An 18,274-nucleotide genomic window follows, 5' to 3' on the forward strand; every position below is an offset into this window, starting at 1 on the left:
ATTTCCCCAAAGTTGTATTTTTGGCTAGACTTTAATCTGTTTCCTCCTTGCCCCCCATACCATTACTGTTTGATTTTATGTCTTAATTCCCTGTACTTTTTATGGATTTATCTGGTTCTTTTTGTGGCTTCTTGAGTTGAAACTTACTTTATTTTTAACCTTTTCTCCAATATATGCAGCTCAGATTATACATTTTTTTCTCTAAGTGTAGTTTGACTACATCCTACCAGGTTTTGAAATGCAGTGCGCCTCCATCATTTTTTTAAAAATTTTATTTATTTATTTGGGGGGAGGTAATTAGGTTTATTTATTTATGTTTAGAGGAAGTACTAGGAATTGAACCCAGGACACCTTGTGCATGCTAAGCATGCACCCTACCACTGAGCTATACCCTCCCCCCATCATTTAGTTTTAAGAAACCGTAATTACTATTTTTATTACATCTGTACCCCATGAATTAAATTTAATCTAAGCATAAGGGGACTTCAGTGTGTGTATAAGGATCTGGGGCCTCATTTTCATTGTTGGTTTCTCATATAATGCACTGTAATCAATGAATGCGGTCTTGTAAGGTAAGAGTTTTGGGGGAATGTATACAAATTCCACTTATGGTCAGTTTTTATAAACAAAGCTTTTGTGTTTGAAGAGATTACATGGTCATCCCTGGATTCACTTCTTAGAGAATCTCAGTCATCCTTACCTTTTTTTCAGCTGTTACTCCTTCCTCTTTCATCTCTTTTCTCTCTCCGTGGACCTCGTAAACATCTACTTCCATGAGTCTGATTTTGTCCACTCTACTAACAGCCCATCTCTTACTGTTTCCATTTCTTAACCTCTAATTTAGTCCTGTTTCATAATACATGTCTTTAATTCGTCTCATACAGTTTTCCTTGAGCTCTCTGAGCATATTATTTTAAAACCCTATCATGATTGCTTTGTTAACCCTGATTTAATGTATTTTTTGTTCTAGTTCATTATGTTGTCTTTCCTCAGATTCTAGACTGAACTGAGTTTACTTTCTCACTTTAGAATAGCTAGTTTTTTTCTTTTCCCCCCAATTACTCATATTGACTTTTTTTTTAAAGAGGAAGATTTTAACCTTTTAACTTTTGCTTAATCTGTTCTAGTGAAACTGTTTTTTTCTTTTCCCCTCAGCTCTTTCTTCGAGCTCACTGTAGCCATCAGATAGGATTCAGTGAGGAATGATGTATTTTATTATGCAGTGTGCACTGCACGGGGAGTTCCCCTGGCCTTTCCTTGGGTTGCCCTTCCTGTATTTAGCCTCTCTTAAGAACCTAAATGAAAAGGAAGTACAGTAGGACTTTCAACATGACTAGAAACTAGGTCAAGTCAACCAAACGCACAGATGCTTTAAAGTATCAGTCTTTAAAGACAACCAAAAAAATAGAAAAAAAAAAAAATACAGGCAGGCTACTCTCTTTGGGAAGTTTAGGAATTAAGTAGGATTGAAGGATGTTTGTCAGGTTTCATGCATTTGCACTTAAAACCACAGGGACTTGGTGAAAAAGTGACACAGGTAATTTATAACTCAGTTACAAAAATAAGGGTAAGATATCAATTCACTGGGTTTGATAGTTTGCCAGTTTCTCAAAGGGCCCTGTTGAGAACAATACTTAAGCAGTGCTGTGAAAATGTATTTTCATCTCCTGTCTATGCCTCAGAGAAAAGTACTTCAGTTTCCTGATGGTCAGTAATGGTTCTAAGTGGCTTGTCTATATTCGTTTTAAAACACATTGGGGCTCCTTGCATTGTTAGGGTGTATCATACCTACGGCCGTTTAATTATACTTTCTACTATTTCATATAGTGAGAGAGATCTTTGTTTTGCTTTTACGATGTTTTAAAAATCATAACCAAGAACGCGGTCCAGAGTCAGCACGTGTCACTGTGCAGGAAGTGACGCTTCCCTCAGGAATCAGGAGGGCAGAAAGGGAAACAGAGTCAGAGCTTGAATGTGCATCCATCCTGGGGCATAACGGAACACAAAAACCACAGGACTTCAAGAGATGGAAACTTCGGAAGTGGATGCGAAGATAAAGAAGGGGAGAAAAAAAAACACCCACAGCCCGAAGACACGAGGGAGACGAGCACAGGAGACCCGGCTGTGAAAGCCGCTGGGAGGCGTGTCAACCCCGGGATCAGAGGGCTGTGACCGCGGCCAGTGCCGGCTCCCGGGCTTGTCACCTGGGCTGTGGCACTGCGCTCCGCGCTTTTCACTCGGTCCGCTACTCAGGAGGGTCCTGCACTTAGTTTAGTGCTCTGGTGCTGCCATCTGGAAATTGTTAATTCTTAATTTTTGAGCAAGTGTTCCTGCATTTTCATTAACGCTGGACCCCACACGTTATGTAGCCGGTCCTGGCTTTGACACGTACTAACCAGACGTGTACACGGGCCCTATTCCTTACCTTTAGAGGCCCTGTTTTCTCATACATGAAGTGGGGGGTCCTAAAATGACCCCCAATGTTTGAGGATTACTTGAGGAACTGAAGAGTTAGGATTTGAGGGCGCCTTTGCAACCGTTGGTACAGAAGGCAGTCCGTGTACTCTGGCATTTCCTATGGACTGTCTCAGGACAAGTAAAATGCACATTTATTGAAGGAGATTTGCTTATTTGGATCATATCAGTGTTTGCTGCACCAGGCATCAGAACTGAGAGAATGTTACAACACAAAACCATGCAAGCGCACATCCCGTTAGCTGTCGGTGGGGATGTCATCCCGCTGCCACGTAGCTCTGGGAAAGGCCAGCACGTGCTCAAGACAGAACAAGAGTGTCCGCAGTAGTATGAAAAGAGCTGTGTGCTCTCGGATCTCCCGGTAGGGCTTGGAGACCCCACTTCCCAACCAGGAGTCTTCGAGATCACACTGAGAAACGCTGAAGTAAGTAAGTAAGTTAGCCCACCATGGCATCCAGGGTGGTGCGAGACAGCTCTCCAGAGCAAATAATTAACACAAGGTATCTGCACAAGAAACTAGCCTTCGTTCCGCGTGTAGAGGCCTGATCTAGTGTTGGCTCATAAAACTGTAGGAACCATGGCTGTGTTCCATACTTCTGTAGGAACGTAGACTCTGTTTAAAATTTGACAGTAATGACACAGACCAGCCTCCGGCGAGAACTGTGTTGAACAGACGAGCAAGCAAAGGATGCTGTGAATAAAGCAGTCTGCCCTTAAGCTGCACCTGTCCTCAGATAGAATCCGTTTACTTTTTGGTGAGGAAGTTTATCCTTAGATCATTTTACCTAGAACCTTCAACCTCTGGGCACATAGCTGTGAAGACCAGACAGTTATCACGAAGTGTGCAAAGTTCAACTCCTGGACTTTGAGTTGAAGCACTGAAGCTTTCTTTACAAGCCTGCCCACTTCTATTTTTGACAGGTAAAAAAAAAACCTTTGGAAATTGGTTTTACGGTTCACAAATGAATGCAAGCTGGTAAGATAACACCATACAAAATGAAAAGCAAGGCTCTCTGGGGAAAGGTCATATAAGGGTATGTGTCCTTAATGATGGGGTAAGTCATCTTGATTTGAAGCACGGTACCCATTCGTACCAGTATTCACCCAGCACCCACTACGTGCCCGGCAGTGGGCGTCACCCTCTGGAGACGGGGACGAGTAAGTCACCACTGCTGGTCTCTGCAGTGTGGGGTGACAGTCCTGTGAACAAGTGGTTACGATAGGATGTGATAAACAGGAACGGCCTTGGTAAAGACATGATGTGTGTGGATGATCACCTCCGGGGTGAGTTAGAGACGGGTTCAAAGAGAATGACTCCTGCAGTGTGTGCTGAATGAAAGGGCACTCAGAGAAAGACAGTATTTGCTGGGGCCAGGTGGGCTGCGGAGGACGGGGATGAGAGCCGGAGAAGTAAACTTGGACCAGGCCGAAGACTGCGAAAAGTGTACTGAGAGAGTGGGGTAGTGTGGACAAGAGCCGGTGGCCAGTCAGCTGTGGAGGCGAGGGGCACACACACAGAAGGGACTCTGATGCGTTTCTGGTCTGTACAACTCAGTGGATGGGAGCAGGCTGGGAGGATGAGGAGTCTGGGTTGACAGATGGTAAATCTGGGGTGTCGGCAGGCCATCAGAAGGTAAGATGGACCCTGAAAGGTAACTGGCCTTCAGAGTGCTGCACGAGAGCGAGCAACTATTTAAAAATTTCAAATTTGTTTGATGTAGAAAACTAATTTCCATGCAATCACTTATCTCTTAAAGATGGTGGATAAATGAATGAACATCTATCTTTAGGTGGCTTTTAAGCCAGCTCAACTGTATGGTACGTGAAGATCCACTAGTTTAGTTTAGGAATAATTTGCTCTTTTCTTTATTTAGGCCTGAGAACAAGGTACATGTGATTAATTCCAGAGGAGACATATTCAGCAGGTAGCCTGAAATAAAAATCGCTGAATAAGACAGTATGGAGAAAGGAATCACACAGCTCTGTTCAGATTGTTGAAGTAGCTGGTGATTGCCTTCCCTAGCTGCCTCTCTGACCGCAGGACAGACCCTGGGAGTGCTCCTGTCAGAGAAGCGAAACGGGAGCAACATTAGAATGTGAATTCCAAAAGGTTCTTGAAAAGCTAACCCAGATCAGTCCGGGGGGGGGGGGGGAACGGGACTCTAGAAGCAGCCCCAGCTTTATGCTCTAACTGCATAATATGCTTCAGTTTCACGGACTAGCAGCAACTACCCAGTTATTTTGAGGTTTTGTGTGTGTTATTTAAACACTGCTGGTGGCTGTCACGTTTCCAGGGGTCTTACTTAGGGATTTCACTAACCTTAATTCGTCATCTAATGAAGAAGGAGGTCAACATTTTGAAACAGACCATCGAAGTCTTTGGAGGGAGCCAGTAACACGGCTGGCTTCAAATAGAGGACTTGGATCTGAGGGGAAGGCGCTGACCTAGGCCCAAAGTCTTTGTTCACTTAGACTGTTACAGCGATCGTTCCAGGAACACAAAAGACCGGAACAATAAGGTTTACTGTGAAATGTATTAATATCTATGCTACCACAGCAGCTGGTAACGGAATGAACATAATGGATGCCCTAAAAAGTTGCTGACCAAGGGAGCTGGCTTGGAACTGAAATAGAGATGAGGGGGTGTAATTGGTGCTATCGGCTGGATGTCTGTGAGTCTAAACTGCGTGGGATTACGCACCTGACTTGCAGGTCGATTCCCACTCTGAAGTCTGACTCCAGAGATTCATATTCCATACAGGGCATCTATACCTTAAGGTAGATATCATATTCATATACCATAAGTGTATGTGTACAAATCTGTATCATATCTATGAGCCTTTCCTTCTCATTAAAGGGGAAGTGGGCTGAGTTTGAACTCCATTTGGATACTCAGACGCTGAGTCAGGAGTAAGTTACTTTGTTCTCTTTGAGATTCATAGGCTTTACCTTTTAAACCCCCAAAGGTTGTGCTGTCAACTTCAAGACACACTGTAAGGGGGAGGATATAGCTCAGTGGTCGAGTGTGTGCTTAGCATCCCTGAGGGTCTGGGTTCAATCCCCAGTACTGCCAATTAAAAAATAAATAAATAAATAAATCTAGTTTACCCCCTTCCCCCCCCCCCAAAAGACACACTGTAAACTATAAATGTTATCATTAATAATAGTAACTTTTCCACTACGAATCAGCTAAACTATATTTTAAAAGGTTTCTTCCGTAATAAGCATTTGCTAAAATTCAATGTGAGGATTTAAAATAACTTAATATAAATGATTACATGTAAATTAGTGTAAATATAAAAATGTACATTAAGAATGAACTGTTTCATTTACATTATTGAAACAGAAAACCTCCGAAAGACAGCATGGGACTGCATCTTGGAGGGCTAAGCACTGTCACCTGTCTAGAAGCCCGCCCACCAGGAGAGCCGGAGGCCTTGGAGGCATCTGACGAATTAAAATGCGATGAGGACGACAATGACCTTGTACGTGTACATGTTAGAAATGACCTGGAACTGTCACAAGCTGACAGGGAGAAGGGTCCTGAAAGCTGGCTCCCTGCCCCTCTCCTACAGCCATGCAGGGAGAAAAGCAAGGAGGAGAGGCATACTCATCGTGCACGATGGTGGGGCCGTCCCTGGTTAAGGCCTCTTCCTTGATGACGTTGATCAGCTCGAAGGTGCTGCTGATGGGGGCGTCCGGGTTGGGCCACTTGGGACACTGGAAGTGCCGGACCTCCAGGACGTAGTCATCCTGCAAGCAGCGCAGCACAGGTCAGCCCCCCGCCCCGGGGCCGGCACAGCCCCGGGCTAGTGGCCGGCACTCGCTCCCGCGGGCGTCTAGGTGACTGAGGGACACGGGAGCCACCTAGGTCTGTAAGAAAATACCAGGGAGGTCTGCCTGCCACTAAAAAACGGAGGTCGTGGGAGTGACAGAGTCTGGTTTTGTTCAGGGGAAGAGTTCAAGGGACAACAAATTATAGGAGACTTTATATCCTACTCTGTCTTATCTAGAAAAATAAAGGGAAAGAAACCAAACAAGGAAGGGGCGAGGAGGTCACTATTTAAATTACTGATACACGACAGCTCCCCTGTTGTCTATGCCCATAAGAAGGGAGTTAATTATCAAAGGGTTATTTACTGAAGAAAAAAAGTCTTCGTAGTACCATCTCTGCAGCACATTTCAGGGCTTACATTTCTGCAGGCAGAGAAAATATTGAACTCTAGCGCATTGTTTCTGTAATTAGGGCAACGGGCCCATTTGTGTGCCTGCTCAGAGGAAGTGTGACATTGCATCTTTCCAGCTGGGAAAAGCAACTATTTGATGGAAGCAAAACAAGTCGTACTCAAATTAAGTCGTACTCGGATCCCCGGGCCCGTCGGAGGGCGGTGAGTGAGTCCGTTATCGCGCAGACGGAAGGCGCGGGGCCCGGGGGCGGCTGGGACCGCGCTGTGACGGTACCTGTGTCGCTTCCAGGATAAAGTCGTGGATGATGATCTGCTCCTCGTTCGAGAGGCACAGTCTGTCTTTGCTGATCAGGGTGACGGTAAAGGCCTCACAGTTCATGGATTCTTCTCGACTTGGCCAGTACACAAACTCGTCTTCAGCCTGTGGGAGCCGAGAATCAGAAAGAGAAAGAGAAAGAGAAAAACTCCTCTGCAGTGCCGTCAACTGTTTGCTTTTGGTTTTTCTTGCCCGATGATTTATTTCTTATGTTTGTCATTTCCCATACCTCTCAAAGCAGCTTTTAAGTGACATTACATCCCTGTGTAATTGTGCTGCGTTCAGTGCTTGCTCTGTTACTGTAAAATATGCTTAATAGTACCTCTTACCTAGTGCCCTGCACCTGTCCAACAACCAAAAATGCTCCCTCTGGGGGCTGTATGAGCCCGAGCCGCGAAATGCTCTGTAATACAACGGTCATAGCAAAAAGAAAACAAAAAGGAGACAGGGTCTGGGTCCATTAATGTTACTTCACAACTGCTTGAACCACGAAGATACACTAATTATTGCTTCCTGTGCATTATGTTGGTAACTAATAGTTGAGCTGAATCAGCATTTTGCAAAGGACTTTCCTGAACAGTATCTTATGTAATTTGTACAGTGTACTAGTGAGGTAAGGGATTTCTGTTTATTTAATCTGTCTGTCTTTATAGATGAGAACACAAGCACTCACGCAGACAAGTCCATGAAAAAAGCATGTTGGCTGTAAGTTGGCTTCTTAAAAGGAAAATTAATCAGTCAATGTTAGATTTCAAAAGCGGGTAACACAAAGTCTTTCAGCCTTGAATCAGGCCAGCTTTAAATGTGCATCTATTTTAAGATTAAGTAAATATTCCATAACAGATAGAAACTCCTATACATAAGCTAGATAACCAACAAGGGCCTACTGTACAGCACAGGGGACTATGGTCAGTATCCTGTAATAACCTCTAATGGAAAACGATGTGGAAAAAAAAAAACCCAAAAAACCGAATCACTTAGCTGTACACCTGAAACTAAGACAATAGTGTAAATCAGCTATACTTCAATTATAAAAATCATCATTCGGGCTTGGTACTTGGATGCTATGAAAAGGTTAACTGCTGCATCCCGCGGGCTGGAGACTGTGAGAAACAGAGTAATTAGGACGAGCCCTCCCCCGCTGCGCCTTTTTCCTCCTCAGGTCAAATGGCATATTTCAGTTTGGCTGTAATACGTAGATTTCAATGGGAATTTTCCTGAAAAGGCTTAGATACTCCTAATGAAGTCAGAAATAGTTCTGAATAATGTTCAAAACAAAGAAGGCTGTGTTTACTCTTCCATTGTTGCATTAGAAATGAGCCAACAGTCCAGTAAGACTTATCACCCTTTCAAGTTTCAATATAGCTTATTATTGCCAAGCACATTTTTATTTTTAAAGCTCAGCATAAGGAGAAACAGATTAGCAATTGGGTTTAGTCTATACAAAAGAAGTCTCTAAGTGTCTTGGGTTTTAATCTATTTTGTCCAAGGAAATGGAATTAGAGCCCTTTTAATAGATATTAAAGACATAATGATGCACAAGGCCTCTAAATTTAACCAGTATACACAGACTACACACACGATTGGATCTGATGCTGAATAAATTCATCTAGCTCAGCCTTAATTTCTATCTCTGAAAAGTGAGACAAAAGAAATTGCACACCTCAAAGCACTGTTTTGATAACATGAACTGGAAATTATCTGATTGGCTTGAAGACTGCCCAAGAAACGTTAGTGGTGGAAGAAGCAGCGAGAACTTCTGAATCCAGATAGTAAACTAGGGAGTAACTGAGCCTCCTGACAGACTATGACAAAGAATTGCTACTTCTTAATTCAGTAGGAGCTCTGGTCTCGCACTAAATGCTGCTTACAGGTAGGGCACAGGGGCCGAGGCACCAGTGACCAGCGGGTTCACAGAAGCATGGTCTTGTAAAGTTGCAGTAGTAATAAGTAATGAAGCAACCAAAACCCCAGAGACAGTGTCTTCAGGAAAAACCACGCACTGAGGAATGTGACTTTCCGCCCCAGAGCCATGAGTGCAGGCACGCACGATCCCAGCCGAGCCTCCCTCGGCCTCAGACCCTGAGATGACGGGGCCGGCCTGCATCCTCACCGCCCGCAGAACACGTGTTGACTTCCTTGGTCCAGTCCCCCACTGTCGTCCCTGTACAAATGAGCCCACGGGTAGATGCTTTCGGTGACTGTCCTCTGCTAAGTGAGGCTCACAAAACACTGACTCATCCAACAAATGCACGCTTTAACAACCCTAAATGCCTCCAATTTCCATATGCCACGCAGAATAGACCCCTATTGCCAGCTAATTTGAAAATTTACACTCCAGTTTTTAGCCTAAGATTCTCAACTTTGTTGCCATTCTATCACACAGAAGCAGTCTTGGTATTCTGAAGCTGGAGCAAAAAGCGACAAAGTGAAGTTCCCACTGACTGGGCACACAGTCAAATGCATGTCATCAGGACTAGGGGTTCAATCACAGGCTGTTCTTTCCTGATTAAAACACTCGCTACTCTGACACTCATGGCGGCAGATCGGTTTTGTTTTTGTTTTTACTCTGTGGTCTTGCATATCCTCCCAGTCACTTTCGAAGACCCAACTCATGCTGCAACTTTAAGAATGAAGTGAGGGCTCAGCACAAACGCTGATTTCTATAAACCTGCTCGCCCTTCTCTTCCGGGGCCGAGAGACCTCAGTAGGGAAGGACCGGAAGGAGGAAGAAGAGGTAGGAGCTAAGTCCAGGTTTGGAAGAGTCGCATTAATTTGCAACCAGAAAGCCTTATCTCCTTCCCTGTGATGGATGTGGCCTGTCTATGGGGTGTGTGTGGGAGGCGATAATGATACATTATCAGCCCTTTTTAAAAAATATATTTTTTGAAGTACTGTCAGTTTACACGTTTGTGTCGATTTCTGGCGCACAGCACGACACTTCAGTCACAAAGGAACATACACACGTTCGTTCTCCTGTTCTTCACCCCAGGCTACTACAAGGCATTGAGTATGGTTTCCTGTGCTACACAGTATAAACCTGTTTTTCGGATTTGGTGAGAATCTGCCTGTATTTCGAAACAAGAGACCCTCTGCCAGTGTTCAGTGGGTGTTCTGTGCGATGCAGAGGGTTTGCAGATGTCATCCTTGGTGTATTTGTGGGAGAGGGCGAGCGGTGAGTCTCTTGGCTCCATCCCCCATTATCAGTACTTTGGATATTTTTTTGGGGGGAGCTGGGGCACATCTCTATGATGTGGGGTGGGACAAACACAGTAGTAAAATGAGACCCGGGATTCAGGCTCAGATCCTGGCTCTGGTTCCTGGTACGTGCCCCTGGGCTGGTGACTACCCCTTAGTTTTCTCAGCTACTAGGTAGACGGGAGGTCCCTTGTCATAAAGTTGTAGAGAGGATTCAATGAGTTCATACCTGTGAAAACACAGTTATACTCGATAAATGCTAGCCACTGTTACTCGTTTTTCACCATGACACCCAGCAACTAGGGGGTCGGCTCGGGTCATCATCAGTGCAGCTGGTAAAAGGGCCCCCGGCAGCGCCTCCTCCCGCAGCGCCACGCATGGTACAGCTGAGGGCGGGTAGCAGCAGCATTAGAAACCCAGTGGTGGACCGTACGGGGTCAGTGGCGGTGAGACTGTGCAAGGAACCCGTGCAGACGTCAAAGCTGAGACGTGTCCGTTCCCTCCCTGGCGCGTGCCGGCACCGCAGCCCTATCGTGAGCTAAGCGGTGCCTGGGGCCGCACGGGCTCGTTAATATACAGCAGATGTGCGCTGCTTACCAAGCTCTGGTTGTCTGGCAGCATGACAATGATCTGCGCGTTATGATCCCAGATCATTCGCCAGAAATCTTTCGTGGTGTGCGGCAGAGGATGCTGGGTTATAATAAATTCGTTGCTCCTGTAATAGCCCTGTGGTTAGAAAGACAAAAAAACCCCCAGTGACTATGAGAGTTTTCGTCTAACTCTGCAGTAGTGAAATAAATTCATGAAGCAGTAAGACCAGCCCTGTTCTGACCTCCCTGAAATAATCGAAAAAGGCATTCAGTGCCTTTGGCTAATTTTTAGATGTACTTCTGCTGACACGAATAGACAATTTTCTGTCCACGTCCAGTTGACTTCTGCTTACCCCTACTGTTCTTACATTACAGTAATTTCAGCATTTAGTCCAAGACTCGGTGGGTGAAATTAGCATAAAGTATTTTCTTAATTTGAGCATTTCTGTATCCCCACTGATGAGGTACTTTTGTCAGAGGTCTCTGGATACAGAAATGTCTCTTATTTTGATATTACACATCGAGAAATTATTTGAAAAAGGAAAGTCTCAGAGATGGTATCTGCTCTTCAGCACCTTTCAGTTTACTTGAGTTTATTTCTAATGAGCTGTTGACTCTCACCATGATATAAGAAGCGTTAATGTAGTCCGTTCCTTTCATTCCAGGCAACGGTGCGAGGCCCACGCGAGCTCGCTCGGCTGTTACATGGAGAAACGAGAACACATTTGCCTCGTTACAAACACGAGCAACAGTGCTGTCTGAGATTTACTTGTTGAATAATATGTCCCCTTGGGTCCCCTTTCTTTTTAAGACTTACCTATGTTTTTACCCAAGCTCCAGCGTTACCAGCTAAGGCAGAACGTGAAAGGAAATTTGGCTGCACGTTCCCATAAGGACACACGCATTACAGGAATAACTTTGTTCTTTGGGAGAGGTCTTCCCACCAGATCACTGAGAGAATCCTCTGTGCAGAGATGACAGAGGGTTTCATAATTTTTGACCCTGGTTTGATATGCCTACGATGATATCAACATAGTGCGCTGTGCTTTTTTACCATCCCGTTACCCGTGTCTGTCCCCTCTGGAAGGGCCTAGAAAGTACTGGCCTTTTCTCCACAGAGACCATCTCTCCAGTGGTCCCCTGTGCCTCTGACTGCAGCCTTCGCACACAGTCCCCTGCTGCGACCCGAGTTACTCACACAGCAGTGTCGTGGTCTCAATGGCCAGAATAATTGAATAATGTAGTTCCACTTATGCAGATTAATCCAGGAGTCTAGGTATTAAAAGAGCATTAAAGCTGCAGGGACAGCGACTCGACTTTTTTCTTTCTAAGGTAGACCCTGGTCTAACTCTTGAATGTCAAGGTGAAAAGAAGCTAGATTCCATGTCCCAGAGATGCGGCAGCTGGCCGGTGCCGAGAGGCACCCCCCTCCTGCTTTAGTTGTCCCGAGCACGCCCTTCCCCCTGGGTAGCAGCTGCCTCTGTACACATGCAGTCAATTCAGTAAGAAAAGGCAGGCAGTCCAGGCGGACCGCTGGGAAGAGCTTACACGGCACGACTGAGGAGTTCCTGTTCTTTTCTTTGTTGCACTCTTTCTGCGCACTGAAGCATTCCACGTATTTTGCGTTGCACTGTGTCACCAGCTGAAACAGAAGCCGTGTTTGAGTCTTCTTTCAAAGGGTTAAAACTGTGGCTTTGCTAAATCACCAACTCACTGTGGCAATCAATCATTTTTCTGCATATACATACATAATAAATCATTGTGTTGTGTACACCCTCAACCATGTATGTCTCCATCAAGCTGGGATAAACAGCAAAACCAGAAGAAAGATATACTTGGTAGCAGGTGCCTGGCGAGCTGGAGGAGGTGCCAGTAATCTGTCTGTCCTTGTATTTTGGGGGGCCGGGGGGGCCCCAGCAGAGTACAGGGGAGTGGGCTCCTCGTGCCAATGCTTCGTAACTTCTGTCTAGTGACCTGGGTGGGGATTAAGCTTCTGATTCTGGTTTTGCTTTTTTTTTTTCTATTTTAGTTCTAAAGTGGTTAGTGCCTACAAAGGAACACAGTACTTGGTTTCCAATGAACTGATTTCTTTGATGGATTTTTTTTTTAAAGTATGTATAGACAAATGTTGCAGAAACAAAAAAGGCAGAATATTAACAAATAATGGTACTTAATATTTTTTAAGAATTCATACTGAACATTCAAAAAGAGACACTTATGTCCTCCCTTTTAATTGCCTTAAATGGTTTTTAGAGTAGCTAGGGCGTTAGATAAGGAGAGCCAGACATTTTAAACTGTTATCGCTGAACTTGGTGACATTAATCTATTTTTCGTTTCACATCATTTGTTATCATTTGGTTGAGAGTCTCACTGCTGTCAGCTGGGACTCAAAGGAAGGTTTCGGAGTCTATGGACGGTTTTATCATGAAGACTCAAGACGGCAGGGATTCATCTCCTTCTTTCCATCCCGATACAAGATGAACAATTACATGTAGAAAAATGTGCAAAAGAGCCCCATTTTGAAAGTCTCAGGAGCAAGCAATACAGAGGAAAGCACGCAGTAGCTGGAGATGGCTGAGTTCCTGAGCGTAATGACCTGGTATTTCTTACAGTCTCTTTTTCCGCCTTTATGTCACTCGGTGTCACATAAACCTTATGTGCCTTTCCCACTTCTTCACGCCCCCATCAAAGGAAAAGAACCACCACTTGGGGGACAATTAACTTTTGTCTAGTTTCCTTCAGGAACTCTTTTCTGTGGTTTCTAAATTATCAGCTAGGCATGGCTTTCAAAGAGCTTGGCTTTGGGGGATAAGATGTCAACAAGCAGCCATTCTTCCTGAGGGGAGGGCAGATTAGTTCTGAGAAAATCCAGAGGCTACTTTTTGGACCAGAATGACTGGTTCAAAGCATTGTGTCACTGCGGTCGGGGCTGAGTCTTCTGTCCAGACAGCACTGAAGTGCCCACAAGACAGCAGCGTACCGCGCTATGCGCTCGGCGCCCAGCACTTCCTACGTAGGTGGACACCTGACTCTCCCACGTGCCGCACCGCAGGGGTGCACGTTCCTGCAAAGCACACATGGCCCCCCCCCACCCCAATCCAGGCATTTCTTTCCTTCCTTGCTTTTTTAGCAAAGAGATGTATTCAGAGCATTACCTTGAATTGTTTTTCCAGTCGTGTCTTTCCTCCGACTCCTGGTATGAGGATGCTGTTAACGTAGCTGTGCAACTGACTGGAAGATACTTCCGTCTCCTTTCCAAGAATGGCTTCCAACAAGGCATCGTGGATGAAAACGTACTGCTCCTGAAAGTACATGGCACTCAGTGAGGGGAGGAGGGCACGAAGGAAGACCCAGGCTCGCTCGGCTCAGTAAGGACGTGTCCTGTCACAGAGGTCGCAGGCATGTTGAGAGATCTGTCCCCTTTCTCCTGAGACTGAATCCCCTGTGCAGGGGAGAGGAACCCCTTTGCCAGCCCCAAGATTCCAAGCTTTCCTATAGCGTCTGTAAGGCTACCCTTGTCAGGTGAGGAGTAGGCCAGCCTCTCTCAGGTGATGACTCTGAATGTTCTTCAGATCTTCAGTAAGATCAGGTGGAGCCTTACAGGAGGTGAGCCAGCTTACTCCCTGAGCAGGGGAGTGAAAGGTGAGTGTGGGGAAAGGAAGGTAAGTATAGAGAGGTGGTAGGCTAGGGGTAGAGTGTAGGCCCAGCATAGTGAAGGTAGCAGGTTCGATTCCAGGGACGGAGAGTAGGAGAGTAGGAGAGTAGGAGAGTAGGAGAGTAGGAGAGTAGGAGAGTAGGAGAGTAGGAGAGTAGGAGAGTAGGAGAGTAGGAGAGTAGGAGAGTAGGAGAGTAGGAGAGTAGGAGAGTAGGAGAGTAGGAGAGTAGGAGAGTAGGAGAGTAGGAGAGTAGGAGAGTAGGAGAGTAGGAGAGTAGGAGAGTAGGAGAGTAGGAGAGTAGGAGAGTAGGAGAGTAGGAGAGTAGGAGAGTAGGAGAGTAGGAGAGTAGGAGAGTAGGAGAGTAGGAGAGTAGGAGAGTAGGAGAGTAGGAGAGTAGGAGAGTAGGAGAGTAGGAGAGTAGGAGAGTAGGAGAGTAGGAGAGTAGGAGAGTAGGAGAGTAGGAGAGTAGGAGAGTAGGAGAGTAGGAGAGTAGGAGAGTAGGAGAGTAGGAGAGTAGGAGAGTAGGAGAGTAGGAGAGTAGGAGAGTAGGAGAGTAGGAGAGTAGGAGAGTAGGAGAGTAGGAGAGTAGGAGAGTAGGAGAGTAGGAGAGTAGGAGAGTAGGAGAGTAGGAGAGTAGGAGAGTAGGAGAGTAGGAGAGTAGGAGAGTAGGAGAGTAGGAGAGTAGGAGAGTAGGAGAGTAGGAGAGTAGGAGAGTAGGAGAGTAGGAGAGTAGGAGAGTAGGAGAGTAGGAGAGTAGGAGAGTAGGAGAGTAGGAGAGTAGGAGAGTAGGAGAGTAGGAGAGTAGGAGAGTAGGAGAGTAGGAGAGTAGGAGAGTAGGAGAGTAGGAGAGTAGGAGAGTAGGAGAGTAGGAGAGTAGGAGAGTAGGAGAGTAGGAGAGTAGGAGAGTAGGAGAGTAGGAGAGTAGGAGAGTAGGAGAGTAGGAGAGTAGGAGAGTAGGAGAGTAGGAGAGTAGGAGAGTAGGAGAGTAGGAGAGTAGGAGAGTAGGAGAGTAGGAGAGTAGGAGAGTAGGAGAGTAGGAGAGTAGGAGAGTAGGAGAGTAGGAGAGTAGGAGAGTAGGAGAGTAGGAGAGTAGGAGAGTAGGAGAGTAGGAGAGTAGGAGAGTAGGAGAGTAGGAGAGTAGGAGAGTAGGAGAGTAGGAGAGTAGGAGAGTAGGAGAGTAGGAGAGTAGGAGAGTAGGAGAGTAGGAGAGTAGGAGAGTAGGAGAGTAGGAGAGTAGGAGAGTAGGAGAGTAGGAGAGTAGGAGAGTAGGAGAGTAGGAGAGTAGGAGAGTAGGAGAGTAGGAGAGTAGGAGAGTAGGAGAGTAGGAGAGTAGGAGAGTAGGAGAGTAGGAGAGTAGGAGAGTAGGAGAGTAGGAGAGTAGGAGAGTAGGAGAGTAGGAGAGTAGGAGAGTAGGAGAGTAGGAGAGTAGGAGAGTAGGAGAGTAGGAGAGTAGGAGAGTAGGAGAGTAGGAGAGTAGGAGAGTAGGAGAGTAGGAGAGTAGGAGAGTAGGAGAGTAGGAGAGTAGGAGAGTAGGAGAGTAGGAGAGTAGGAGAGTAGGAGAGTAGGAGAGTAGGAGAGTAGGAGAGTAGGAGAGTAGGAGAGTAGGAGAGTAGGAGAGTAGGAGAGTAGGAGAGTAGGAGAGTAGGAGAGTAGGAGAGTAGGAGAGTAGGAGAGTAGGAGAGTAGGAGAGTAGGAGAGTAGGAGAGTAGGAGAGTAGGAGAGTAGGAGAGTAGGAGAGTAGGAGAGTAGGAGAGTAGGAGAGTAGGAGAGTAGGAGAGTAGGAGAGTAGGAGAGTAGGAGAGTAGGAGAGTAGGAGAGTAGGAGAGTAGGAGAGTAGGAGAGTAGGAGAGTAGGAGAGTAGGAGAGTAGGAGAGTAGGAGAGTAGGAGAGTAGGAGAGTAGGAGAGTAGGAGAGTAGGAGAGTAGGAGAGTAGGAGAGTAGGAGAGTAGGAGAGTAGGAGAGTAGGAGAGTAGGAGAGTAGGAGAGTAGGAGAGTAGGAGAGTAGGAGAGTAGGAGAGTAGGAGAGTAGGAGAGTAGGAGAGTAGGAGAGTAGGAGAGTAGGAGAGTAGGAGAGTAGGAGAGTAGGAGAGTAGGAGAGTAGGAGAGTAGGAGAGTAGGAGAGTAGGAGAGTAGGAGAGTAGGAGAGTAGGAGAGTAGGAGAGTAGGAGAGTAGGAGAGTAGGAGAGTAGGAGAGTAGGAGAGTAGGAGAGTAGGAGAGTAGGAGAGTAGGAGAGTAGGAGAGTAGGAGAGTAGGAGAGTAGGAGAGTAGGAGAGTAGGAGAGTAGGAGAGTAGGAGAGTAGGAGAGTAGGAGAGTAGGAGAGTAGGAGAGTAGGAGAGTAGGAGAGTAGGAGAGTAGGAGAGTAGGAGAGTAGGAGAGTAGGAGAGTAGGAGAGTAGGAGAGTAGGAGAGTAGGAGAGTAGGAGAGTAGGAGAGTAGGAGAGTAGGAGAGTAGGAGAGTAGGAGAGTAGGAGAGTAGGAGAGTAGGAGAGTAGGAGAGTAGGAGAGTAGGAGAGTAGGAGAGTAGGAGAGTAGGAGAGTAGGAGAGTAGGAGAGTAGGAGAGTAGGAGAGTAGGAGAGTAGGAGAGTAGGAGAGTAGGAGAGTAGGAGAGTAGGAGAGTAGGAGAGTAGGAGAGTAGGAGAGTAGGAGAGTAGGAGAGTAGGAGAGTAGGAGAGTAGGAGAGTAGGAGAGTAGGAGAGTAGGAGAGTAGGAGAGTAGGAGAGTAGGAGAGTAGGAGAGTAGGAGAGTAGGAGAGTAGGAGAGTAGGAGAGTAGGAGAGTAGGAGAGTAGGAGAGTAGGAGAGTAGGAGAGTAGGAGAGTAGGAGAGTAGGAGAGTAGGAGAGTAGGAGAGTAGGAGAGTAGGAGAGTAGGAGAGTAGGAGAGTAGGAGAGTAGGAGAGTAGGAGAGTAGGAGAGTAGGAGAGTAGGAGAGTAGGAGAGTAGGAGAGTAGGAGAGTAGGAGAGTAGGAGAGTAGGAGAGTAGGAGAGTAGGAGAGTAGGAGAGTAGGAGAGTAGGAGAGTAGGAGAGTAGGAGAGTAGGAGAGTAGGAGAGTAGGAGAGTAGGAGAGTAGGAGAGTAGGAGAGTAGGAGAGTAGGAGAGTAGGAGAGTAGGAGAGTAGGAGAGTAGGAGAGTAGGAGAGTAGGAGAGTAGGAGAGTAGGAGAGTAGGAGAGTAGGAGAGTAGGAGAGTAGGAGAGTAGGAGAGTAGGAGAGTAGGAGAGTAGGAGAGTAGGAGAGTAGGAGAGTAGGAGAGTAGGAGAGTAGGAGAGTAGGAGAGTAGGAGAGTAGGAGAGTAGGAGAGTAGGAGAGTAGGAGAGTAGGAGAGTAGGAGAGTAGGAGAGTAGGAGAGTAGGAGAGTAGGAGAGTAGGAGAGTAGGAGAGTAGGAGAGTAGGAGAGTAGGAGAGTAGGAGAGTAGGAGAGTAGGAGAGTAGGAGAGTAGGAGAGTAGGAGAGTAGGAGAGTAGGAGAGTAGGAGAGTAGGAGAGTAGGAGAGTAGGAGAGTAGGAGAGTAGGAGAGTAGGAGAGTAGGAGAGTAGGAGAGTAGGAGAGTAGGAGAGTAGGAGAGTAGGAGAGTAGGAGAGTAGGAGAGTAGGAGAGTAGGAGAGTAGGAGAGTAGGAGAGTAGGAGAGTAGGAGAGTAGGAGAGTAGGAGAGTAGGAGAGTAGGAGAGTAGGAGAGTAGGAGAGTAGGAGAGTAGGAGAGTAGGAGAGTAGGAGAGTAGGAGAGTAGGAGAGTAGGAGAGTAGGAGAGTAGGAGAGTAGGAGAGTAGGAGAGTAGGAGAGTAGGAGAGTAGGAGAGTAGGAGAGTAGGAGAGTAGGAGAGTAGGAGAGTAGGAGAGTAGGAGAGTAGGAGAGTA

The 18,274-nt window shown here is 46.3% G+C and overlaps 1 protein-coding gene across 5 annotated transcripts in view; it reads right to left on the minus strand.

Moving 5' to 3' along the window:
• The window catches only part of PTPRG (protein tyrosine phosphatase receptor type G), a 673,139-nt gene that overhangs the window by 9,559 nt on the left and 645,306 nt on the right, over window positions 1–18,274 (minus strand). For all 5 annotated transcript variants that reach the window (XM_074344575.1, XM_074344574.1, XM_074344576.1 and 2 more), the window contains 6 exons: window positions 13,922–14,068; window positions 12,315–12,408; window positions 11,388–11,464; window positions 10,774–10,902; window positions 6,937–7,083; window positions 6,086–6,228 (listed from right to left, as the gene is read on the minus strand). In XM_074344575.1, the coding sequence (XP_074200676.1) occupies window positions 6,086–6,228; window positions 6,937–7,083; window positions 10,774–10,902; window positions 11,388–11,464; window positions 12,315–12,408; window positions 13,922–14,068 (737 nt within the window). The remainder of the gene's footprint in view (window positions 1–6,085; window positions 6,229–6,936; window positions 7,084–10,773; window positions 10,903–11,387; window positions 11,465–12,314; window positions 12,409–13,921; window positions 14,069–18,274) is intronic.

The sequence above is a fragment of the Camelus bactrianus genome, chromosome 17 (genome assembly GCF_048773025.1).
Source record: "Camelus bactrianus isolate YW-2024 breed Bactrian camel chromosome 17, ASM4877302v1, whole genome shotgun sequence".
Lineage (NCBI taxonomy): Eukaryota > Metazoa > Chordata > Mammalia > Artiodactyla > Camelidae > Camelus > Camelus bactrianus.